Here is a 26,277-nt window from a genome sequence, read left to right as displayed (position 1 = left end):
CGTTTCAAGATACCAGATAGAGTTTATATACAAAATAATTAAACTTAAAAGAAAAAAACAAGTAATGGGAATAAAAGCTTTTATAACACAAAGAGTAACCTGTATGAAGTGGTAGTGTTTAGCGTATTTTTTGTAATTCAAACATTAATATAAAACAAAGATATTATAAAATGAAAATAAGAACTTCACTGGTCCAACTTATTACTACAACAACCAAAAATTATTAATATAAAAATCTGTGAAACCGAGAACCGGCAGCAGAAGGTGAAGAGTCTCATCCCATCGAAAAACAATGTAACTTTAAAAAATAATAATTCAACCAAAAATTACTACACTTACATACACACAAACACACACTTTAATAAAGTAGCCCGTTTTTAAACAAGCAAAAAAAATGCAAGTTACAACTCAAAAACGCAGAAAAAATAATCAAATTTATAAGTTAATACAAAACTAATAACAAAAACAAACCGATAGATTTCCCCGCAGAAAAAAGAAAGAAAATAATAAAATCGAAATAATCGACGCTAAGATGCAAAAATATGAAAAAATACAACAGGAAAGTCTGATTAATTTTAACATGCAACTTTAGAAATATATTACAACCAAACACACACACACACACACCCACTCACACACACACACACCCACTCAAAGTCAAACCAGAGAAAACATTTAGCAGCAGCATTGTTCGAAAGTGAACGAAAGAATACGCACATACACTTTAAAAATAACGCGAACAAGTTTGAATAAACAATTGTAGAGTAGATGTTTACGTCAAATAAGTAAAATGGCTTAGTTCACACTTTTGTTTGAAAGCAAATTTAATAGTAACAGAAAAACCTTGATTGTTGGACAACTTTTGGTTAGAAACTTTTTAACCTGAACTTCGCTAATTTGACAGCTGTCACTTTGAATTTCGTTCTCACCAATCGAAAAAATCGAAAAAGGCAAACTTAATATTTGGATGATGTTCCAACGTAAATAAATTAGAGAAGGTATTTTGGATGTTTTTGTTTTGTTAAAAAGTTGGTGAAAACGATAAAATTTGTCGGATAAAACTGTAAAATTCCCCATACGAAATCCGCATTTTATGCTAACTTTTTTCATCGAACAAAAATCCGCCATACCTTCTCTAAATCATATACTTTGGTGATTTTACTAAACTGTCACATTGACGAAGGTGAGACGTGGTGAGATCAAAATGCCTACCAAAAATCCTGAAATAGATTTTATTTATCCGATATTTTTAAATACTAACAAATTTAGCATCGCTGTTCCAAAGTTGTTCAAAATCATAACACAAAACTATAAATGCAGGGTGTTTCTCGTACTTACAATCGTGTCGTTTTCTGCAGCTCAACAACTGTGACGTCTAGTCGTGTCTAGTTTTTCTAACAGCAAGTTTAGAAAATCCAAGATAGCCATTTATTAGTCGTCCGTTGCACACACACACACCCACGCAAACACACTCATTTGATATTTCGGGAGTGTGTTTTTTCACCTTGCTGCAGTGTATAGTTGTCTCCCATATTCATGCACAATGTTTACACGAACCTAGACGAAACATACGCGTTCATCCAAGTAGCCAACCATTTCTCAACCACCCCCTTAAAAAACAACCAAACTAGATTTGCTATATTGTGAGAGTGTTTGACAGGAGGCTAAACAAAAATCTTTTATACGACAAAAGCCACAACTTAGCAGGCGGTGATTGAAGGGCAAACAAATATTTGCGGCAAAATACCACTATTCGATGAGAGTTTGATACATATTTGTAGTTAATACCACACACTCACACTAATATAAACAAAACAAAAAAGTATATTCATCATTCCAAATCTCGTGTAATGAACAATACCTACTACTATAGTGTGACATTTAGAGCAGACTCAAAGACACGTGCGGTTAAACACAAAAAAAAAACATTTGTATCAACTGTAGTGAGCAACTTGTAGAAAGAGAGAACAAATCAACACACCCTCACACACACAAACTCACAGAAACATTGTAAGTTATGAAACCAATTTGTACTAAAGTAACGATAACAAAAATCACAGTCACGCAAGTTGGCGCAAGCTGTTGTAATTTCAGAATTGTATATTTTTGAATGTAAATGGAAAACAAAAACACAAAACAAATAGAAATTCCTCTGTAAAGAGTAATACAAAACGAGAGAGAAAAAAAATGGAAACAAAAGATATTAGAAAAAATGAAAATACAGAAAATGATACTTCAGCAATGCAGTTGGCGGTGGTTTACTGGTGGAAATGATGACATCCCTTTGATAAACGCAACTAATTAGGCTTCACCTTTCCCTTTTCCTGTCACTCTTTTTGTTGAAATTTAACCAGAATTGCAGTCGAGATTGCAGTTTGTTCAGATACGCGTCACGATAGAATAATTACAAAGTATCATGCACCTCCATATTTCCTTTCAAACCGACATTGTAGTGCTACTCTATTGCACAAGCATTTTGGGCAAAATTGAGTAAAGAACGCCATTTTGTGCTGCTCTCATTACCTCACCATTTGACCTTCACAGATCCCCAAAATTCGATTTCAGTCCTGAGATATTCAACAAAAACAGAAAAAACTCCGTGCATTGTTGTCACTCTCATATGAAAGAATTTTAAATCTTATCGTGCTATCTTGACAGACCCTATGCTGTAAGTGCGACAACTGGTCCAAGGAATTTCAGGTCAGAATACGTTTGACACAGGGGACAGAGCACAGAATGGCCAACCAAACATAACGTGGTTGTTATTGTTAACATTGCGTGCTCTCGTTTTTGTTTATTCAAGGTCAAACATTAAAATGCGCTTTTCTCGAAACGTCAAAAAGCAACGTGCGATAAGATAGCACGACAACGTTAAAATGTGAGCCACAAGCCGTTTCGAAGGAGACGCATGGTTCTTTTCATATTGTTCGGGGCTGGCCGATTGTGGATAGTGGACTGTATTTCGGGTTAGGTGGCGGATTTGCAGCGGGACCGCAGGAGGGACGAAAACACCGGGTAACTTGGATTTTCTTGTTTATTTTCTCCTTCTTCTTCCTCTCCTACTCCTCACTACACTACACTTCTTCTTCCTGCTGATGTTGCGTGTTGCCTCGTTGGCGGTTGGACGTGTTCTCACGCGAGCGCCTTGCGCGCGCGAATCGTGGATGACGTTTCGTTTGACGTTTTGACTTTGGCAGCTGCTGTCACTTCACAGTGGGCGCAGGGGTGTGCGCGCGGTGGGGTTAGCACTTCGGTGACACCGAACATACTCCCCCCGGTTGAGGAACCTCAACAAATTCCTCAACAACAAGCCTTGACGCTGGCGTTCGGTCGGTGGTTGAGTGCGGCCTGGTTGACCGCTTCGTCTGGACTCACCTGGGACGTTCTTGTCCGGCGGACCGGTTGGGAACCAGCCTTGGCGCTGGCGTTTTTGAGCTGGCCAACAGCGGCCTGGTTGGCGATCCTGGAGTGCGCCGTCATCCGAATGGATGCGGCAGGATCGAGGTTGACCACGCTTGTCAGGGGCTTTAACCGTCGGCGGCAGCATTGGGGTATGCTCCGCGACGATCTTCACTTCTTGGCCGTTGTCCGGATGGACACGACCTGGACGGGTTCGAATCTTGGCTTTGGGTTCATGTGCTGGATCTGGATCAGATTTCCACTCGGATCTAGCGTCCGGGTGGCCAAAGCACTGGACCACTGCTGGCAGCAGATGGTCGATGACGTCTTTCGGGCTTCCGGTAGACGCTGGATGGTCCTCCGGATCAACCGCCTCGGCTGGTTCTAGTGGCCCGTGGTTGGTCACTTGGAGAGCGTTGGACTTGGTGTCCACACGCGCGTTCTTGGCGGGCTTCTCCCTCGTCCGGGAGTAGCTCGTATTCGGTTGGTTCGAGCCAGTCGGTGGAGCGCAGTCTCGGGGGACTGCCTCTTCGTTATCCAGGGTTTGGGACCTGGTCTTCGGGGATTCGTCGTTTTGCTCCGGGAGGTCCGCTTGGAGGGACTCCCAAGCCTTGAGCTGCTGCATCAGCCATGCCTCGGCGGCGATCTGGGCCGCCTCGCCGGGTGGTTGAGCTGAACATCGTTTCGCAGCAGCGTACTTCCTCGCCATGTTGACTTGGACTTCGTGGAAGAGCTCCTCGAACTCCTCAAAGTTTGCCATCTGTTCTTCGAGGGCTTCCGGTGGAAACAATCTGACAGTTCCGAGATGCTCGCTGTCCGCTGTCCTCAGGAAGTTGCGCAATACGGTCACATGCGCCAGCGTCGGTTGCTGCAGAGACAAGATCACATCTTGAACGAAAACGACCTTCTGCTTCGCCCGCTGGCACTGTCGGATCGCATCCGCCAGGTTTCGGGTTGGGGACATGGCCACTTTCCGCTGTTCCGGGAAAGTCCACGTTTAGCACCTGACACCGGTTGGGCAGGTTCTGCTGCTTGGTCGCAGCACTGGTGGGTGGATTGATCGGCGATCGGTTGAACGACGACGCTTTGTTGCTGTCACTTCTGGCGTCTGTGACACACGCTCACACACACACGCACACAGGTTGTTGCGCGGTGTTTCTCCGGGAAAACACGTCCGAACACGCAAATGGCGGGGCAGAGGGGAACACTCGATCGGAAACTCACCTGCTCTCGACAGCCCAAAAGTAATTCGGTGGAATCACTTGGTGGAAGCTCCTGGAGCGGATACTTCCGGAATCCGACTTCCGACGGCGTAAGTCCGCGGCTGGACAAACGCTCGGAGACGGTTGGCTGAAGAGGTAGCGGAGGGTGACGTTGAACAGCAGCGCTTGATCTGGAAAGTTCCGGCGGTTTCCGGCAACTTCAGATCCTGGCCTTGATCGGGAACGGCGTTCACGCATCCGGTTCGGTACGGACCATGTTCGGGGCTGGCCGATTGTGGATAGTGGACTGTATTTCGGGTTAGGTGGCGGATTTGCAGCGGGACCGCAGGAGGGACGAAAACACCGGGTAACTTGGATTTTCTTGTTTATTTTCTCCTTCTTCTTCCTCTCCTACTCCTCACTACACTACACTTCTTCTTCCTGCTGATGTTGCGTGTTGCCTCGTTGGCGGTTGGACGTGTTCTCACGCGAGCGCCTTGCGCGCGCGAATCGTGGATGACGTTTCGTTTGACGTTTTGACTTTGGCAGCTGCTGTCACTTCACAGTGGGCGCAGGGGTGTGCGCGCGGTGGGGTTAGCACTTCGGTGACACCGAACACATATTGAGGCAATTTCTGAACGTACGGAACGTACTGATTATTCGGCTCCTTAAAAAAATCCTGATTTTTTCTGCGTTTTGGCCCCAATGTTTTACATATTTGGAAAGATAATTGATTTTCCCACATAGAAATGTCGTGTTGATTGAACAATATTGTACCTGATAACATCATAAAACTGGACTTTTAACCCTCTACAGCCCAAATCTTTTTTTCGAAATTTTTTATGTTTCCCGTGTTCAGGAGGTTATTTTGAGCATTTTTTGTTCTACGAAAAACTTTACTTCTCTTTTTTATTTTTTCTTGTTTAATTTTTAGTATTTTAATTTGAATGTGTCTTGTTTCGTTGATGTTTGTATTCGGTAGTATTTGGCCTATTCTACCACCTCCTATCATTACATTTTACCTATCAATTTTTTTCATGTTTTTACAGTCACTTTTTAAATTTTTTGTCTGTTTTTCACATTTTCTGCTATACAAACCATTATCATTTAAATTGTAAATAATGCGGGCAAGTAAAATTTCCAACCCAAAAATTTTCTAAAGTTTCAAGAGTTCTTCTTTTCAATGCTTTTTAAGGATCAAAAATTGGTTGAAAAATTGAGTTTTGGCGATTTTTTTAATCGAAGCCCGTCACCTTAATGGCTTGTAGATCATATTTGGTCAATATTTTTGGCGTTTGAGATAAGAAAACGCATTTGAAGCACATTGAAATTATTGAATTATAATAAAAATTAAAAACTGTGATTGGCCAAAATGGTAATACCGGAGGTTTATAGTCCACGTAATTTCATAACATTTGACCTGAGGGAATAGGTTGTTGGAGGCTGTTGCAAAAAGAAATTGAGATTTTCAAAATAATTATTTTTAGCAATAATTTACAAAAGCTATGATAAAAGTCAAACCAACGTCAAAACCGGATCTCTAAGTGCTTCAAAAGACCTTTCAAATGCAACATGCGAGCAATTTATGATTTTTAATGCGTTTTGGCCTAGGTTTTGGCCCTTTTATGGATAATTCATATGCTTTAAATTTATGTTTAATATTTCCTCTTGTATAACTGTTAGAGCTTTGCAATGTTAAAAATAAGTTTCGTAATTCACAGAAAGGAAAAAAAAAATGTTTTGTAGAACTTATAGTTATTTACAGTTAAACCTCGCATATGCAACTCATATGGGGGTTTCTTATGCGAAGCACGCATATGCGAGGTACAGGGCTTATGGGATTTTGGCTATATGGGAGACATGGCCTATATTTTTATGAAAAATCATCCTAACTATACAAATTTATAGTGTTTTGGAATCGTTATGAAGTCAGCTATACAGCTACACCATATTTACAAGGTTTACGATGATCTAGGTCATCCGAAACTTCCTCAAGTTAAGGCCTATGTGTTCACCGCCGTACAAGTATTAGGTAGGCGATTGTGACTGTGGTTTTTGACCTCTGATCATATCCGGATAGCCTCAGGGAGGTTCAGGGACTAGTCTTCCGATGTTTGGTGATGTTCTAGGTCTCCTGTAGAGTCCCGGGAGTTACGGCCGATGGGTCTACCGCCGTAAAAAGATAGAGGTCGGAGGTTTTTGACCTCAGATCATATCCAGGTAGCCTCAGGGAGGTTCAGGAACTAGTCTACCGATGTGTGGTTATGTTCTGGGTCTCCTGTAGAGTCCCGGGAGTTACGGCCGATGAGTCTACCACCTTAACAAGATAGAGGTTAGTGGTTTTTGACCACAGATCATATCCAGATAACCGCAAGGAGGTTCAGGGACTAGTCTACCGATTTGTGGTGATGTTCTGGGTCTCCTGTAGAGTCCTGGGAGTTACGGCCGATGGGTCTACCGCCGTAACAAGATAGAGGTCGGAGGTTTTTGACCTCAGATCATATCCAGATAGCCTCAGGGAGGTTCAGGGACTAGTCTACCGATGTGTGGTGATGTTCTAGGTCTTCTGTAGAGTCCCGGGAGTTATGGCCGATGGGTCTACCACCGTAACAAGATAGAGGTCGGAGGTTATTGACATCAGATCATATCCAGATAGCCTCAGGGAGGTTCAGGGACTAGTCTACCGATGTGTGGTGATGTTCTAGGTCTTCTGTAGAGTCCCGGGAGTTACGGCCGATGGGTCTACCGCCGTAACAAGATAGAGGTCGGAGGTTTTTGACCTCAGATCATATCCAGATAGCCTCAGGGAGGTTCAGGGACTAGTCTACCGATATGTGGTGATGTTCTAGGTCTTCTGTAGAGTCCCGGGAGTTACGGCCGATGGGTCTACCGCCGTAACAAGATAGAGGTCGGAGGTTTTTGACCTCAGATCATATCCAGGTAGTCTCAGGGAAGTTCAGGGGCTAGTCTACCGATGTGGTGATGTTCTGGGTATTCTGTAGAGTCCCGGGAGTTACGGCCGATGGGTCTACCGCCGTAACAAGATAGAGGTCGGTGGTTTTTGACCTCAGATCATAACCGGATAGCCACAGGGAGGTCCGGGGACTAGTCTACCGACTCTACAGAAGACCTAGAACATCACCACATATCGGTAGACTAGTCCCTGAACCTCCCTGAGGCTATCTGGATATGATCTGAGGTCAAAAATCTCCGACCTCTATCTTGTTACGGCGGTAGACCCATCGGCCGTAACTCCCGAGACTCTACAGAAGACCTAGAACATCACCACATATCGGTAGACTAGTCCCTGAACCTCCCTGAGGCTATCTGGATATGATATGAGGTCAAAAACCTCCGACCTCTATCTTGTTACGGCGGTAGACCCATCGGCCGTAACTCCCGAGACTCTACAGAAGACCTAGAACATCACCACATATCGGTAGACTAGTCCCTGAACCTCCCTGAGGCTATCTGGATATGATCTGAGGTCAAAAACCTCCGACCTCTATCTTGTTACGGCGGTAGACCCATCGGCCGTAACTCCCGAGACTCTACAGAAGACCTAAAACATCACCACATATCGGTAGACTAGTCCCTGAACCTCCCTGAGGCTACCTGGATATGATCTGAGGTCAAAAACCTCCGACCTCTATCTTGTTACGGCGGTAGACCCATAGGCCGTAACTCCCGAGACTCTACAGAAGACCTAGAACATCACCACATATCGGTAGACTAGTCCCTGAACCTCCCTGAGGCTATCTGGATATGATCTGATGTCAATAACCTCCGCCCTCTATCTTGTTACGGTGGTAGACCCATCGGCCGTAACTCCCGGGACTCTACAGAAGACCTAGAACATCACCACATATCGGTAGACTAGTCCCTGAACCTCCTTGCGGTTATCTGGATATGATCTGTGGTCAAAAACCACTAACCTCTATCTTGTTAAGGCGGTAGACCCATCGGCCGTAACTCCCGGGACTCTACAGGAGACCCAGAACATAACCACACATCGGTAGACTAGTTCCTGAACCTCCCTGAGGCTACCTGGATATGATCTGAGGTCAAAAACCTCCGACCTCTATCTTGTTACGGCGGTAGACCCATCGGCCGTAACTCCCGAGACTCTACAGAAGACCTAGAACATCACCACACATCGGTAGACTAGTCCCTGAACCTCCCTGAGGCTATCTGGATATGATCTGAGGTCAAAAACCTCCGACCTCTATCTTGTTACGGCGGTAGACCCATCGGCCGTAACTCCCGAGACTCTACAGAAGACCTAGAACATCACCACATATCGGTAGACTAGTCCCTGAACCTCCCTGAGGCTATCTGGATATGATCTGAGGTCAAAAACCTCCGACCTCTATCTTGTTACGGCGGTAGACCCATCGGCCGTAACTCCCGGGACTCTACAGAAGACCTAAAACATCACCACATATCGGTAGACTAGTCCCTGAACCTCCCTGAGGCTATCTGGATATGATCTGAGGTCAAAAACCTCCGACCTCTATCTTGTTACGGCGGTAGACCCATCGGCCGTAACTCCCGAGACTCTACAGAAGACCTAGAACATCACCACATATCGGTAGACTAGTCCCTGAACCTCCCTGAGGCTATCTGGATATGATCTGAGGTCGAAAACCTCCGACCTCTATCTTGTTACGGTGGTAGACCCATCGGCCGTAACTCCCAGAACTCTACAGAAGACCTAGAACATCATCACACATCGATAGACTAGTCCCTGAACCTTCCTGAGGCTACCTGGATATGATCTGAGGTCAAAAACCTCCGACCTCTATCTTGTTATGGCGGTAGACCCATAGGCCGTAACTCCCGAGACTCTACAGAAGACCTAGAACATCACCACATATCGGTAGACTAGTCCCTGAACCTCCCTGAGGCTATCTGGATATGATCTGATGTCAATAACCTCCGCCCTCTATCTTGTTACGGTGGTAGACCCATCGGCCGTAACTCCCGGGACTCTACAGAAGACCTAGAACATCACCACATATCGGTAGACTAGTCCCTGAACCTCCTTGCGGTTATCTGGATATGATCTGTGGTCAAAAACCACTAACCTCTATCTTGTTAAGGCGGTAGACCCATCGGCCGTAACTCCCGGGACTCTACAGGAGACCCAGAACATAACCACACATCGGTAGACTAGTTCCTGAACCTCCCTGAGGCTACCTGGATATGATCTGAGGTCAAAAACCTCCGACCTCTATCTTTTTACGGCGGTAGACCCATCGGCCGTAACTCCCGGGACTCTACAGGAGACCTAGAACATCACCAAACATCGGAAGACTAGTCCCTGAACCTCCCTGAGGCTATCCGGATATGATCAGAGGTCAAAAACCACAGTCACAATCGCCTACCTAATACTTGTACGGCGGTGAACACATAGGCCTTAACTTGAGGAAGTTTCGGATGACCTAGAACATCGTAAACCTTGTAAATATGGTGTAGCTGTATAGCTGACTTCATAACGATTCCAAAACACTATAAATTTGTATAGTTAAGATGATTTTTTTTATAAAAATATAGGCCATGTCTCCCATATAGCCAAATCCGCATATGCAACTCTTGCGACAAAACCGAATCAGGTGGAATGACTCGTATATGCAAAGTTGCATATGCGAGGCGCTCTTATGCGAGGTTTGACTGTATTTGGACAATTATTACATTTCACTTATGGCTACAACTTTGTAGAATCTCACAATTTTCTATCTCTTACGGTTTCTGAGATGGTTCTGTTAGCTTCATGATATGTTCTATCATACAGAGCAGGTAAAGAGTTTTTATTGGGCCGATAGATCTCGATGCGTCTCTGTTGGTAGCACGAAGGCAGGTTGATAAGCCAGGCGCCTCCATATTTTTGTATCAGGCTCATATATTTTGAAGGAGATGCATGGCTTTTTAGCAGGGCTGCGGAGTCGGGTCATGTTTTAAACGACTCCGACTCCGACTCCCTTTTTGAGATAAGGTGACTCCGACTCCGACTCCGGCTCCGGCTTTCAGCTTCAACCGACTCCGACTCCGACTCCAACTCCGGCCTACCAACTCTAGCCGACTCCGACTCCAGCCTTCAATAAATTGTTGGCTCCGACTCCGACTCCGACTCCACATTTTTTTAAAATATTTCAAAATTAGTTAACTATTATTTTGAAAACATTTTCATTTTTTTTCTCAAGGAAAGAATGTTCGAATCAAAAAAAGGGAGGAAAAAAGTTTCTAGGTTATATTTTTTATACGTTATTGAAACATAAATCAAAATATATCTCCAGATTTGTAGGCATTTGTAGAAGAACAATGTTGTAAGTATATATGGATTTATTTACTTAACCTCAAGTTTACATAAGGTGATAAGTTTAGTTATTTAATTGTTATTTAATTATTTATTAATTATATTTAATCAAAAGAAACCAATCCTTAATGATCGATTTAACAAATAAATTCAATTTGTTCACTTTTATACTAACATTTATACGAAGCACAGTGACCATCAAAGTCACCTTGGTTTTTTTTAAATATGTACTAAATTTAAAACGAAACTATTTTTTAAAGCTCCATTGGTTTTTATTGAGACGTACATTATTGCAAATTAATGTACCTACAAATTTTCTTTGTGGAATTGTCCTTTTCAAATATCCGTGATTTAGAAAATATTTCACAAAGGAATTTTATAATATAATTATATTTTAAAATTTTATAAGCATTTAAAAGGAGGCGCGCATCTTCACCTAAAACGAAGCTTTATGAACGATCATGCGCCTCCATAAAATTATATGAAAAAACTTAAAATTGAAAAAAAAAATCCGCAGGTAACATATCTGGAGTTTTTTTTAAAGGGGAATAAACCAAATTTCCAGTTTTTGCTTTTTGGGTGTTTTTGAAACCGCCTTTAGTCAGAGGTATTAAAAAACACCCAAAAACTGAAAATTTGATTTATTGGACCTTTTAAAAAAACTCCAGATATTTTCTAGGTTCCTCTTAAGAGGCAGTATTTGTAAATATTGCTCGGTTTGTTCTAGAGGTCGTATCGAGGTGCTCCGATTTGGATGAAACTTTCAGCGTTTGTTTGTCTATATATGAGATAAACTCATGCCAAATATGAGCCCTCTACGCAAAGGGAAGTGGGGTAAAACGGGCTTTGAAGTTTGAGGTACAAAAAACCAAAAAAATCTTAAAATTGCTCGCATTTCCGTAAAACTTTATCAATTCCAACTCTCTTAGACGCATTCGAAAGGTCTTTTGGAGCACTTTAAAATGTGCTATAGACATCCAGGATTGAATTGATTTTTTCTCTTAGCTTTTGCAAATTACTGTCAAAAATGGATTTTTTTTAAAACCTTAATATCTTTTTCCAACAGCCTCCAACACCCATACTCCCATAGGTCAAAAGATAGGTAATTACATGGACTATAAGCCTACGGTGTTAACTTTTTGGCCAATCGCAGTTTTTCTCATAGTTTTTCGATTTTTCTAGAACAAACATTTTACAACGTTAGTTTTTGCCCTGTAGGCCAAGAAGACGGCACTTTTTGGTCTCAATTTTGTCATATTCGGAATCCTCGGACAATTTCACGTAAGTTAGAAGTATTGGAGTTGTAAATTGGATTTAAAAAATAATTAAATAAAACATTTTTGAAAAAAGAAATGGATCTTATTTACCCTGTGATCAATACGTCAAATGCTGTATCAAGTAGGCGAAAACCTGTTTTACCCCTAATCCAACAAATTGTTAAAAAATATTTTAATTCATTCTAAATGGCAATTTTTCCAATCAAATTTACTACTCCAATACTGCTAACTTACGTGAAATTGTCCGAGGATTCCGAATATGACAAAATTGAGACCAAAAAGTGCCGCTATGGCGGCCTACAGGGCAAAAACTAACGTTGTAAAATGTTTGTTCTAGAAAAATCGAAAAACTATGAGAAAAACTGCGATTGGCCAAAAAGTTAACACCGTAGGCTTATAGTCCATGTAATTACCTATCTTTTGACCTATGGGAGTATGGGTGTTGGAGGCTGTTGGAAAAAGATATTAAGGTTTTAAAAAAATCCATTTTTGACAGTAATTTGCAAAAGCTAAGAGAAAAAGTCGAACCAATCCTGGATGTCTATGGCACATTTTAAAGTGCTCCAAAAGACCTTTCGAATCCATCTAAGAGAGTTGGAATTGATGAAGTTTTACGGAAATGCGAGCAATTTTAAGATTTTTTAGGTTTTTTGGACCTCAAACTTCAAAGCCCGTTTTACCCCACTTCCCTTTGTCGTAGAGGGCTCATACTTGGCATGAGTTCATCTCATGTATAGACAAACAAACGCTGAAAGTTTCATCCAAATCGGAGCACCTCGATACGACCTGTTTCACATCGGTGAAAAACTCGCTCTTAAGCTACCTTTCCAAGAAGATTTTTTTTAGGTGCATTGATTTGCAATCACCTTCCGTCATATTGATGTCTGCCTGTGTGGATCAATCGGACCGCGCGCTGGACTCACAATCCAGAGGTCGCTGGTTCGAATCCCGAGGCGGACGCAAAAATTCTAAGTGTAAATATAGGTTTTGAAGCCAATATTGGATTCGATACGGTATGCAACCTAGGAATATAATTTGCAACGATATCAAAATAGTTTGCCTAAGAATAAACACTTTCAGATTTTAAGCATAAGCATAAGCATACACCCAACTGGCGGTCGCATGATTGTGATGCATGGCGGCATGAAAGTATATCAGAATCTGCATGAAAACTGTCCTCATGCATTTTTTGCGATATAGGGGTATGACATTTTTGCCCGTTACTGACAATTATCGACATTACCGACGGTTTTCGGTTGTATTTCACAAAAAAAAAACCCTTAACAGAACGAGGATTGAACCAATAACTTCTTGGTTACTGATCCGACACGCTTCCACCGCGCCATGGACGCTTGATGAAAAGTGAGTGAAAGAGCACCAACATATGCTTCTCTTTGGAGTGTTGCTCGGGGACGGTCCAGCGTTATATGTGTTGGTGAGAACTGCAGATCGCTGAAATGTTTATAGAGTTATCTACGTGCGCATGTATTGCGTGTTTGTACACGAAGGGTTTTTAGGTTAAAATTTGTTCCCGCCAGCAAAAACAAATGGTAAGCAAGTGTGCGTGAGATCGGGCTTAGATAGCTCTATACGCGGGCAAAAATGATCTAGGGGCTTGCTGCAAAAAATGTTATAAAATATGACATTGAGATATATTTTTCTTTTGGGTGTAGGTGCCCACCCGCAGTTAAGAATAAACACTCAGATTTTAGTAGAGAAATAGTGAACATGGACCTCCGTGTAAGCACGAGAGCAAGCAGCAGTCAAGTGCTCAGTGCTCCATCGTTTTTTCGATTTTTTTCGCCGTAAATTACCGTGAGTACCCGCGAGTTTGCTCCTGCAGCATGCCAAAGGCCGGCCGTGGCCGTGGCAGTTCGAGTGCGGCCTCGAAAAACCCGCGAAGTTCGTCTACCGGCCGTGTGCAAAAAGGTAAACAGACCAACGCCGTGTCGACCGCCATCGCGCAGGGGAGCGTGAGCGCAGAAGGCATCGACAAAAAGTTACTACATCCCGGATATGTTCCGAGATCACCAGTGCGAACCCGTTCCGGTACTTCCGGTGCCACAACCAGTGGCACATCAACATCCGCCAATATCCCCATCAGGAACGAGTTCCAGATGCTGAGCGACGACGAAGAAAACAACAACAACAACACCGACGGTAGCACTACCGACAACGACGACGATGATGATGGTCGTGCACGGAAAAAAGTGTCGACGTCAAAACAGAACAATTCTCCTACGGAACGAAGACCACCTCCAATTTTTGTTTTGGACACGTTGGCGGACGATGTTGACGAGTTGCTGGAAGGCCTCGGATATTGTCTAAAAATCGGCAAGTCGTCAGTGCAAGTGATCACACTGACCAAAAAGAATTTCGACCTGGTGCTTGAAGAATTGAAGCGTAGCAACTTCAACTTCTACACATTCAACCCCGAGAAGCCCCCTGTCAAGGTCGTCTTGCAGGGTTACCAAGACCGTCCGGTTTCCGACCTGAAGAAGCACCTTTCGGACGCCGGAATAAAACCGCGGGAGATAAAAGTGCTCTCGCGCAAGACAACGGTCACGGGTATGCACACCCTGTACCTGTTGTACTTCGACCGCGGCACCGTCAAGATCCAAGACCTGCGGCGGACTAAGACGTTGGACGGTTTTTGGGTAAACTTGCGGTTTTACGCCAAGAACCCGACGGACGTAGCGCAATGCCACCGTTGCCAGAAATTCGGCCACGGCTCGCGGAACTGCAACCTCCGGCCCCGCTGCGTGAAGTGCGGTGAGTCACACCTCTCAGAGGCGTGCGCACTGCCACGAAAGGCGGACTTGGGGGACAAGGCAGAACAAACCAAGCCGCGCGTAAAGTGCGCGAACTGTGACGGCAACCATACCGGCAATTACCGCGGCTGCGTTGCGCGCAAGGCCTACCTAGAGGAGCAGGAAAAGAGGAAGAAGAAAGCAGCAGCGTCCCACTCCCCTCAGCGAAGTACGAGCGCAGCCGTTCCTGCAGCTGGACAGCGTATGGTTCCAGCGGACAACTCAGCGTTCCCTCCTGGTTGGGGGCGTTCGTTCGCCAGCGTGGTCGCTGCTGGTAACGGCAATGCGGGCCAGCAAGAAGTCACCGGGGAAGATCTCTTTACCCTGCCGGAGTTCTTTGCTCTCGCGGGGGAGATGATGACGCGGTTTCGGAGCTGCCGGAATAAGGCGGAACAATTCCTGGCCCTTGGGGAGCTGATGATCAAGCACATCTATAATTGATATTTTTTCTGTGATCTAGTATTAAGCTTTTTCTTTATCTATCCTTTTCCCATTGCACTTTCTGTAAGTTTTTTGAAAACTTTTTCTTACTCTTGCCTTCTATTTAATATTTATAAGTAATAATACTTTCGTTTGAATTACGATGTAACACACAGCTGAAAGGAACTCCAAAACTCTGTTATGTACCTAAATGAACTCATTGTAACTTGATTATTCACAAATAAACCGAATTGAATTGAAATAGTGAACATTAAGATAATCGGTGTATTTACCATAGTCAATGATTATTTCAAAATTAGTTGCAACTTTATTTGATATTTTTTGTCAGTTTCAAATATTTTAAATGTGACACATTGATTTTTTTTGGTATTTGTTACAAACAAAATCAGCAAGTTGAGTTCCAAGTAGCCGAGTTTCCGTGGTCGTGAGGTTACGGGTTTTGCCTTGTAAGCGGAAGGTGATGGGTTCGATTCCTGTCTGGCTCGGCAAAGTCAGATCCCTTAAAAGAGTAAATATGTTCACTGGGAATTCTGACCGGTAGGGGTTGGGTTTCGACTAGCGGCGTGCTGGGTTTCCAATCCAGAGGTCGTGAGTTTGATTCTCGTACCGGTATGATGAAGTTTTAAGTAATAGAATGTTAAAATCGTAGATAATTTGATGGAACAGTCAGTGTTTTTCAAAAACAGTGAATATTATCTTCAATCTTTTTATGTACCTTGCAACTTCTTTCCTAAAAAAATATTATTTAAAACTTCAAAGACATTCGCTATAGGGGTAAAAGATGACTGTGTGTGAACTTTTTTCAGAAAAAAAAACTGGATTAAATATGGCCAAATATGAATTGAGCAAAAGCAAAAGGAAGCAGTCATGAATCAGTTGAATGTTTCTGACTACAAAACCAATATTGTTTATTTTTTAGTTATCATACTACATACTTGGGTAATAACACAAAGTAATAACACAAAGTATTTCAATCACAATAAAAATGCTTAAACACATAATGGCATCTGTTAAATTTTAGATAACTCCGACTCCGACTCCGGAATATCATAAATATTCGGCTCCGACTCCAGCTCATAAAAATTTAGCCGACTCCGGCTCCGACTCCGACTCCAGCTGTGCGAGTTTTGACGACTTCGACTCCGACTCCAGGTCCCCAAAAAGACCCGACTCCACCGACTCCGGCTCCGACTCCGACTCCGGCTCCGACTCCGACTACGACTCCACAGCCCTGCTTTTTAGGAATTATAGAAAGTTCATGCTGATAATTCAAACACAGAGAACAGATGTACATCTTGGTTCTAACTTGTGTGTAAACCGTGTAAACTAAAAAAATGCGTTGCATACAATCTTGCATCAAAGAAATTAGAGTGTGCAGGATACGCTTGGCGGCGCCACCGTCGCGGCTGAGAATACTTGACCTAACAATGAAAAAGGCTCAATAATTTCGAAAGAAAATAAATGTTAACCTTGTTTAAATATAAAATTCACTTCTGTATAATTCCAGTTGACTAAAAATAATGCAAAAATGCAATAACATTAATAAAAACATAACAAAAAAATCATTCAAAAATGATTTTTCAAGCGACAACTTAAAATAGTCCCTTTACACATGTTATGTCCGATTTCGTTTTGTTTACCTTCTTTGGCGCGTAAAATTGCAACCCTCTGATGAAGGGCAGTCAGACATTGGTCTGATGTCGTTCGTACGGAATGTTTTATGCAGTGATTAGATGGTCCAACGTTCTGCTACTGTAGGCCATCATGATTTTGGAAGTGGCGCTATCTAGGCGGATGGTGCACACCCTAGCTCTTTTCAACGTATTTTGGTTTGAATTTTTACACACGTTTTTCAATGCTGTTTGTTCAATTATATACATCTGTTCTCTGTGATTCAAATGAATGTCAAAAGCCTGTTAAAATTAAAATAACCAATGACGTCTCAAAGTACTAACAGACTAGTCTTCTATATCCACCTTATACAATGAAAATATAATCAAATCAAATTGTTCGCTCTACAGCATTGCCTTGGCGTTCTCCGATTGCGAAATTCTTACTCGAAACTAGGTGTTCGAAAGCTTGATTGTTGAGGCAATTGCAAACCTCTTTTTACACCTTAGCTTCCATCCATCCCGGGATTCGAACTGACGACCTTTGGATTGTTAGTCCAACTGCCTACCAACGACTCCACCGAGACAGGACCCAGGGAGACGACTCCTACACCTGGACTGACCTAACCTTTTTAGGTTAGTCCGGGGCCAACATTTACTTCCCCATCCGGCGGAGGGCGTGATCAGACAAATCTCGTCTCGAAAAATGCCACCGGGACCGTCTGGAATCGAACCCAACTCTCCCGCGCTGCTCTCAAGTGTAAACAACAATATTGAAAAGCACGTGGTTGGGCGTATTCTCATTCTCATCAAAAGTGTAGTTATTTTGAGTATCGCTTCAGATGATTGTTAGTTAATTTCTCGCATAATTTTTCAAAAGGTCCTATATTCATAGGAAACCCATAGCGCATTGGTGATTCTGAAAAAATAATATAGTTTTCAGAGCAAAAAATCAATTTATTTAAAAAATATCATCATCAACATCATATTCATGAGAATTAAAACACGACTCCTGTAAAAGCTGTGGTGCACTGCAGTCTACATTCAGGCTTATTTTTGCAAGTGGCAATAGCCTACGAGATCGCACATGATTTTCAAATTATTTTGTTCTAGCTGCTACGTCTGTTGTCGGTCCTACAGGTAGTTTATAGATGACCAAGAACGTCCCCATGCATTACCATCAGGGTTGTCTAATAATTCTGGCAATTCCAGATTTTTGAGCGACAAAACATACCCAAAAATCATATGAAAATAAATTATTCCAATATGAAAAGATTTTATTATTTCATAATCCGAAAAAAAGTAAAGGTCCTTAATCCTTAAACATGTCAAAATTTATCAATAAATGTGTTGGTAGCACAATGGAAATGTTAATAAGCCAGGCGCCCCGATATTTTTGTATGAGGCTCATATATTTTGGAGGAGACGCATAGCTTTTTAGGATTTATAGAATTTTCATGCTGGAATTTAAATGAATGTCAAAGGTCTGAGCTATATTAAAATAAAAATGACCAATGACGTCTCCATATACCAACCGACTGGTCTTCTAAACCCACTTATGTATTGGAGCTATCATACGTTGTCAAATTCGACGACATTTTGCTTGTTATTCATTCAAAAAAAAAAAAAAATAGTTTTAATCTTGTATACGTAGGAGCACAATATTTTGATTTTTCTCGTTAGTTTCGGTTAGAACAGACTCAGATCAACACAATGTGTACATCCATTTCCAAATTTAAAACCATGGAATGCTCTAAACACTGTTGTCGCTCGGAATCCTGTTAATGTTAACCTCCCATTTTTTGAGAATGTTACGTAAAATTGTCCAAGGAATTCGATAAAAATATTTTCAGACATAAGCTCTTTGGTCCAGACACCGTCAAAACGGCATTTTAAGGTTTTATTCGACCTTTTCAAGTGTTGGGATAGATTTTTTGGTCTTTAGACTATTTTTCCCAAAAATATGACGAAAAATGCCATTTTTGGGACTACCGTAGCACGTTGTAGGTAACCCTAATGGCAAAAAAAAAAAAAAAAAAAAAAAAAACGGGTCTAATTATTTTGGCCAAGGAACCCCCAGACAAATTTTGAGCCCGATCGGAGAACTTTTTTTTCGGTTTAGGGCAAAGGTTTAGGCTCTTTTCATATGGAATTGCTGATATTTATCTAAATAATAATATGAATGTTAAAAATATGCCACTGGATTAAGTTTGTAAATCTCGAGTTTTTTTTTTTAAAAAGGTCCAATAAACCAAATTTTCAGTTTTTGCTTTTTGGGTGTTTTTTAATACCCCTGACTCAAGGCGGTTTCAAAACACCCAAAAAGCAAAAACTGGAAATTTGGTTTATTGGACCTTTAAAAAAAAAACTCCAGAAATGATTCTCTTCAAAGTTGTTCTTATCAGGGAAAATGGGAAAAAATTACTATTTTGAATCATGCATTTTTTAAACTGAAAGCGAAGTTTGAGTTTTGTTGAATTGATAGAACTTCGTTTTTCTAGAATTGTTTAACCTTTTTGTAATAAGACTGTTAAAATATTGCCCTTTATGATATCTCAAGGCTGTGATATTTTAAAGATATGATAAAAAGTTTAATAATTTTCCACTGTTTGATGTATTTTTCATTTTGTAATTTTAAATTAGGTAATAAATATTTTATTTTTTTGGTTTTGAATTGTTATTTTTTGTGTTTTTTTTTCGTTATATCATTTTACTTAATAATCAATAATCGTAATCATAATAATAATAGTTGTTTTTCACTTTCTTACCATCTCTTCCTTATTTCCCCGTATCTCGCCCAAGATTTTCCTTCTATTCTTTGATTTCGTGTCGGCATAATAAGACTTGCTTCGACCGTGTTCCATTATTTGGTAAGAATTATCTCTCGATCATTAATCATAGGTTTGGATTTTTTTAATTGTATCTTTTCTTTCATTGTTTATCTCCAGTTTGCGTCTTCACCTCGTTAAAGTACTGAAGTTCGCTGAACCTTTTTGCCCCCGCACTCCTTATTTACATTTAGAATTATTTCCGACGCTCGTATTCCACTTGCTAGAGTTTTCTTTTTTTTTTTTTTGAGAGGTCGATTGATTTCTGTTCTTTTTTTCTATTTCTTTTCAGCTTGTCCACTTTCACTTAACTAACTGCGCGCGTTTTTTATAGCCGTGTGTTTGTGGGTGTTTTGTGTAAGTGTTCGTGTAATGTTTTTTTTGTGAATTTGTTGGTAAAAGCGCTTTTGCGAGAAATATCTTGCTATTTTGTTAATCTTTTGTGAGTTCTGGTTGAGTTTCGACGAAAGGAAACGTAATCGTGTTTGAAATGTTTATTGTTTTCTCTGTTTTTTTTGTTGTGTTAGTTTTCCTTGCATTTCTCTGTGATGTTTTCGTCGTTCTTTAACTGATTAACATTATTCATAAATGTTGCCAAGTTATGAATTGTACATTACTTATCCGCCCAAGTGCACGGAAGTATGTTTGCGTGTGTGTGTGTGATGAGTAATTTTTAGTTAAATTTCGCTTATTACTCTCATTCGTTTGTTTGCTTTTGCTTTGTTTTGATGATTACTGACACTCGTATTGTTCGAACTCGTATGAGTTTCTCACCGGAGGAGAAATCTCAATTTTAATAACATGTAACGAAAAGTTTCCTCTTTTTGCGTGTTTTATATATTTTCAACGATTATTTACTAAATTCAGTGCGCCAATTTTCGCCAGAAACTTGATGTTTACGGGGAGGGAGGGGTATATTTTGATCTCGTGATTTTTTTTTTCAAAGGGATTATTCGCTTGACTGCGCCTGACAGATGCTTACCTTTAGCATTGTTTCAACGCAATAAAGGCAACTCATGCTAAAGGTAAGGATATCTGTCAAGCGTAGGGTTGCGATCACGTGGTTAAGCAAATATCAACATGACATTTTGGAACGTTCACAAATGACGTCTCATTCACAACAGTTGATTCGTCGGATTCGTGCTGATTCCATTTCTGTAAATGGTTGTAATCGATTTTCTGGCAGTGGTAAGCAGATATGATGACGTCACTTGTTATCGAAAGGTAATAGAAATAAAAGGACAGTGGGAAGGGCTCAAGTTTCTGGACTTGATTCAAGGTGTGTTTGTGTTTGTGTATGTTGGTAAAAAAATGAGGAGATCTAACTTTTTGAATAGCCATACTTGTTTATACTTCGTTCTTCGTTAAGGTTATGAATCTTGCAAGTGGGAATATTTGTTCTTGTCTGTAGTAAGTCAACAATTTTACAATGGTTTGTGTTTTTGTGTTGTTATTGATTTGCTGGCATGTTTTAATTTTCTTTTGTTTACTTTTAAATTATATTCGATATAATTTGTTGATTTATTCATTTATTTCCTATACGTTTGTATTTTTTATCTCATTAAAAACCATTTTGGCAGTGCATCAAAATTACAATGTATTATTTTTAAGGGTTTTCTGTTTTCGCAGTTACTGCTATATTGTTTCCTCTTCGTTTTAGTTACTTTCATTTGTTCATCTCGAGAGTTTTTAACGACAGTTAATGGGAAAAAGGGTAAAAACCATAAAAAAGTAGAAAATAGATGTGAATTGTAAATAATGCCAAGAATAGCTAAACTTTTAAATCGAGTAGTGGGTTTGTAAACAATAATTGCTTAAAAAAAACAGAAAATTTGACACTCAATCACATTTTTTTTTATAGTGTGCGTGAGAGCTGTGTAAAAGTGACAGTTCTACACGCACGTTCAAAATCTCTCAGTTTTCGTCAAAACCGAACCTATTCAGAAATGAGTAAAGGGGCCATCTGTCAGATTTGAGTGAATTTCACTCAGAATTCCAGGAAAACTTAGTGATATTCACCCACATCTGGGTGAAATTCACTCAAATTTGACAGATGACCCCTTTACTCATTTCTGAGTAGGTTCGGTTTTGACGAAAGCTGACTGATTTTGAACGTGCGTGTAGTGTATTTTGAAGCCAATAACTTTTAGTTAGAAGAAACATTTTTTGTCAAATTGCCTTTAAAATTCACATATTTTGGTTGGTAAAATATTTAGAATTTGGTTTTTTGTTGTTGTTCCTTCTCTCATGAGAAGCAATTCCTTAACATTTTTGTTCAAACCCAGTATATCACTGTTGTAAATCGGCCAAATTAAATTCTAACTCAATTAAATTGAAAAAAAAACAAACGCTATTCGTTAAAAAACTGTCTCAAAATGTATCTTTTCTCCTCCATTCCGGTATTGATTTTATCGCTATAAATTCCCTTCTGCACGTTCTTCCTTGCTTTATCATATCTAAGATCTACTGTTTTTGGGACTCGTCTTTGTTTTTTGCCTGTATTTAAGACTCGGAGAAAAACGTCGAGCAAATGAAAAACTCACTTTCCTCCGAATTTCTCTCGTTCTTCTGCTTTACTCTCGGTTTCGTCGGAGTATGCGAAAATAGAGCAAAGGCGATGCAACGAGAGAAAGTAAGAATAAAGAGCGTTGCTCTCTTCCTCACTGTCTTGTCCCAAGTGTTAAGGTGTTGGAAATACTTGCGAAAATAATAACGTTTTTGGATTTCCTTCACCGCAACGCTTCGCGTAATTTACCTTTTTTCGTCAACGGATTTCACTATACAGTAGATTTCGATTTTACTTTAAAAGAAACATTATTTATGGGGTCTCCTACTTTTTTTTTTGGTTGAGATATCTATGTAGTCGTTAAGAATATGTTAATCCGCGTTATCACTTTTTACATACGTGTTTGTCCATAAGAAACGGTGTTCTTATTTCTGTATTTTAAGTGAGAGCATCGGAGCAAGCTGGGTCAAACCCAGCTCGTTTGAATCTCGTCGCATCTCTTCTATTTTTTAATTAATTTGTGCAAAGACAAAGCTACTTAGCTTTCTCAAGTATTGACTACTTAGTAATACCATTTTTGTTTATTTGCTCGAGTTGAACCCTCCGTCGTAATGTTTCCAAAATGTCTGAAAACGCATCCGGGTCGAATTCTTTCGATAACATTTGTTTATTTGATTATTCTAAAATTTAATTTCCTAGTGCATTTTCACTTATCTCTCTATGTACTCCTAAGTCTAGCAAATTTTACCCTAAACTCTCTCCCCTTTCTTCGAACTGCTGCTCATCAAAGTAGGCTGGCTTCGCGTTGAATCCACACCGCGTGTGTGTGTATTAGTGTGGCTTCCTACCTGGTTGCTATGATGATAGTCGACCTTCGGCGCGCAACCCCCGTTCACTACATGCGCAATCACGAGATTTTTTGACGAATGCTTTTGTTCTTGTTTACTTTTCAACGAAGAATCTTTACAAATACTTACTTAACGAAAAAACAAAAAACAACTCTCGCTCTCTCGTTCGCATACGCTCGCGCTCACTCACACATGCTGCTGGCTGCTCACTTCCGCCGGTGGAAGCGATTCTGGGTCAGGCGCTCCTTGTGGCGTATGTAGTCGGCGCACTTGCGGGCCCGGGTCCGCACGACCCGAACCAGACCGTTGATCCGGAGCGAGTGGCTCACGTTGCGTCGCCAGCGGACCGATCCGGGCCGGGCACCTCCACCGCGACGGTGTCCCGCACCCGTTCCGGATCCGGTTAGGCTGGCACTGCTGCTAGTGTTGGCAATGTCGGCAAAGGTTCCACCGGTGCCGGTGGAGTCCTCGTTGGTGGCGTTGGTACTGCTGTAGAAGAAGGGCGACCCGTACAGCTCCTGGCACTGGGCGCACGGTTGGGGCGAACGTTCCGACTGGATCGAGGTTGGCGAGGGGGACTGGTGCGGGCACTGTTCCATCTCCCGGACGGCGTTCGAGTACGCGTGGAAGTAGAGGCGGTTCTGTGCCGTCAGATTGATGTGGTAGGACTTGTTGTAGAACTGGGATGCAGCTGCGGCCGTTGCGGTGGACGCCGCCGCCGTGATGCTGAACGGTGGAGCAGGTTCCAGTGGGGACGCATCCGGTGGTGGTGCGTCAGCGGCGTTGTTGAAGCCAACACTGGTGGTTGAGCGGCTGGTCGTTGCGACTGGCGGTGGTGGGGCTGGTGCCGTTGGCGCCGGGCGGCTTCTCGAGCTGGACGTGTTGAGCAGCTTGTCTTCGCCGTTGTTTTGATTGATGTTTCGATACGTTTGATTGTAGTTGCCCAGAAATATGGACGACGAAGAGGATGACGATGGTGAGGACAGGTTCTGACTGAGGTTCACCGAGTTGCGGTTGAGGTTGGTTTGCTTCTCGAACCGTTTCAGGTCGGGTGAGATGATGCTGTACACGTTCGCTGGCGTGGCGCTTGCGGAGAGTAGCGTTGACGTGAAGATGTTCCGCTGCTTGAGTTCCAGCTTGTTGGCGGCTGCCGAACTGGACAGTGCAACGGAGTTGTTGAGGCGTTCTTCGCTTTTCGCACTGTAGATGCTGCCCTTGCCTTCGCTCTTGGTGTCGCTGCTTTTGATCAGATAGTCACAGTTGTCCACGGTACAGATGTCGTAGCTACTGTGGTCTAAAAAATGGTTATTGCAGCAGTTCTCGACGATTTCGCTCTCGTGGTGGAAGATGATGGCGTTTGCTTCGTCGTCATTTTCCGCGCGCCAGATCGATACCGTCTTGAACTCGGACGAAGCCGAAGGGGATGATTTTTTGAGCAGTTCTTCAATCTTGCAGCTGGATGAGCTCTGGGGTGGTGGTGTTGGAAGCGGTGGTAGCGGTTGATGCTGGATACGGTTTGGGCTGTAGTCGTTGTCGCTGCTGTCGTCACGTCTGCGCTCGCTTCCCGTTTCGCTGACGTCTGCTCCGCCGGATTCGGTTCCGCTGCGTCCGCGCCCACTGCTGGCCGCGTCCACCAGGCTGGAGATTGAGCTGATGCGTGATTTGTTGGATTTGTTCTCCTCGAGGCCGGCTAGAAAGTTCCACTTGATCTTGGAGGGCGAGTGGAACATCTCCGGTATGCTGACGTCGATGTCGTCAAAGTCGTAATCGTTGGCCGCAATCTCCGACAGTTGGCCAATGTTCTCAATCGTTATTTTGGACGGTGTGAGGATCATCTGACTGCCGGAGCTGCTCCCGTTTTTTGTCCCGCCACGTTCGCCGACATGTTGGAGCTGACGTTGGGTGGTGGAGGTCGTCGTGCTGGTGGTTGTCGATCCACCCGGCTGATCGCTGGACGTGCTTTCAATGATCGACGTGATCGATCCGTTGATGCTGTTGACGTCCTGCTGGCTATCGTTGTAGTCACTGCCACCGTCGGGCGGTGGCAATGGTGGCAGTGGAAGTGGTTGCAGCCGGGATGGTGGTGGCGGTGCCGGTTGTTCGGGCCGCTTCAGTATCCACTCGTGCTCCTTCTGACGCATCTCGAGCGCCGTTTGAATTTGGGTCTGTGCCTGGATCTGTCGGATGTTTTCTCCGCTGATTGAGCAGTAGGAGTTTTCGCTCTCGTCCGCCGTGTAGTAGCTGCACTGGAACCGTGCCGGATTTATGTTAAAGTTTGAAATGGTTGCGTTGGATCCACTGTCCTGCAGAAAGGACGGTGAATCGGGACCGCCTCGACTCCGGTATGTCTGGGGTTGTGTCGAATGATGCGAGTGATGGCTACAACAGCTGACACCGCTGAGTGGAGTAGCGCGCTTGGACTGCTGTCGACTTCGGCTACTTCCGCCACTGCCGCCGCCTCCTCCTCCTCCTCCGCCACTTCGGGGTGTGCTCCGGTTGCTCCGATGGCTGACCCGTGACGTTGAGCTGACGTTCGAGGGACGTCTCGATACGCTTCGGTTGATAAAGTACTGCTGCAGCTCTTCGTCGTCATCGGTCGTGGTGGTGGTCGTGAGGTTCCCTCGCGAACAGTGACAGTTCTCGACGTACAGCGTCGAGGCGCTCTCCGGATGGCGTTCGTCTTCGGTGTTACAGGTCGCCGTTGTGCCAGCCGCCTCCTCTTCTGGCGTTTCGTCATCATCCGTCCTCGTTTGTCTCGCCACCAGCAGACAGCTCGTGCTGCTGGTACTGCTCGCCTGCCGTCGATGGTGATGATGATGATGGTGGTGACTGTGGCCACCACCTGCTGCACTGCTGGCCGTCTCACTCCTCAGGCTGGTTCGGCTCCGGCTCAGGCTGTCCGAACACTTGCGGGTCGTGCCCGGGGTTGTGTTCCGGCTGCTGCTTCCGGCGCTACAGTGACGGCTGTGGTGCCGCTGCTGAGGTGGATGCTGGCCAATCTCATCGTCTTCATCGTCATCGTCGGCGGTCGGGTCGTACT

General features: G+C 42.8%; 1 protein-coding gene across 1 annotated transcript; it reads right to left on the bottom strand.

Moving 5' to 3' along the window:
* Positions 1 to 4,657: 4,657 nt before the first annotated feature.
* LOC120418988 (uncharacterized) lies at positions 4,658 to 26,256 on the bottom strand. The gene is made up of 3 exons (XM_039581534.1): positions 26,194 to 26,256; positions 23,448 to 26,143; positions 4,658 to 4,886 (listed from the first exon to the last, which is right to left on the bottom strand). The coding sequence occupies exons 1-3, from the start codon at positions 26,254 to 26,256 to the stop codon at positions 4,658 to 4,660; spliced, it is 2,988 nt and encodes a 995-aa protein (XP_039437468.1).
* Positions 26,257 to 26,277: the final 21 nt, after the last annotated feature.

Source organism: Culex pipiens, chromosome 3, assembly GCF_016801865.2.
Source record: "Culex pipiens pallens isolate TS chromosome 3, TS_CPP_V2, whole genome shotgun sequence".
Taxonomy (NCBI): domain Eukaryota; kingdom Metazoa; phylum Arthropoda; class Insecta; order Diptera; family Culicidae; genus Culex; species Culex pipiens.
The sequence above is the reverse complement of the archived record's forward strand: the minus strand, read 5'-3'. Positions and strand labels throughout refer to the sequence as shown.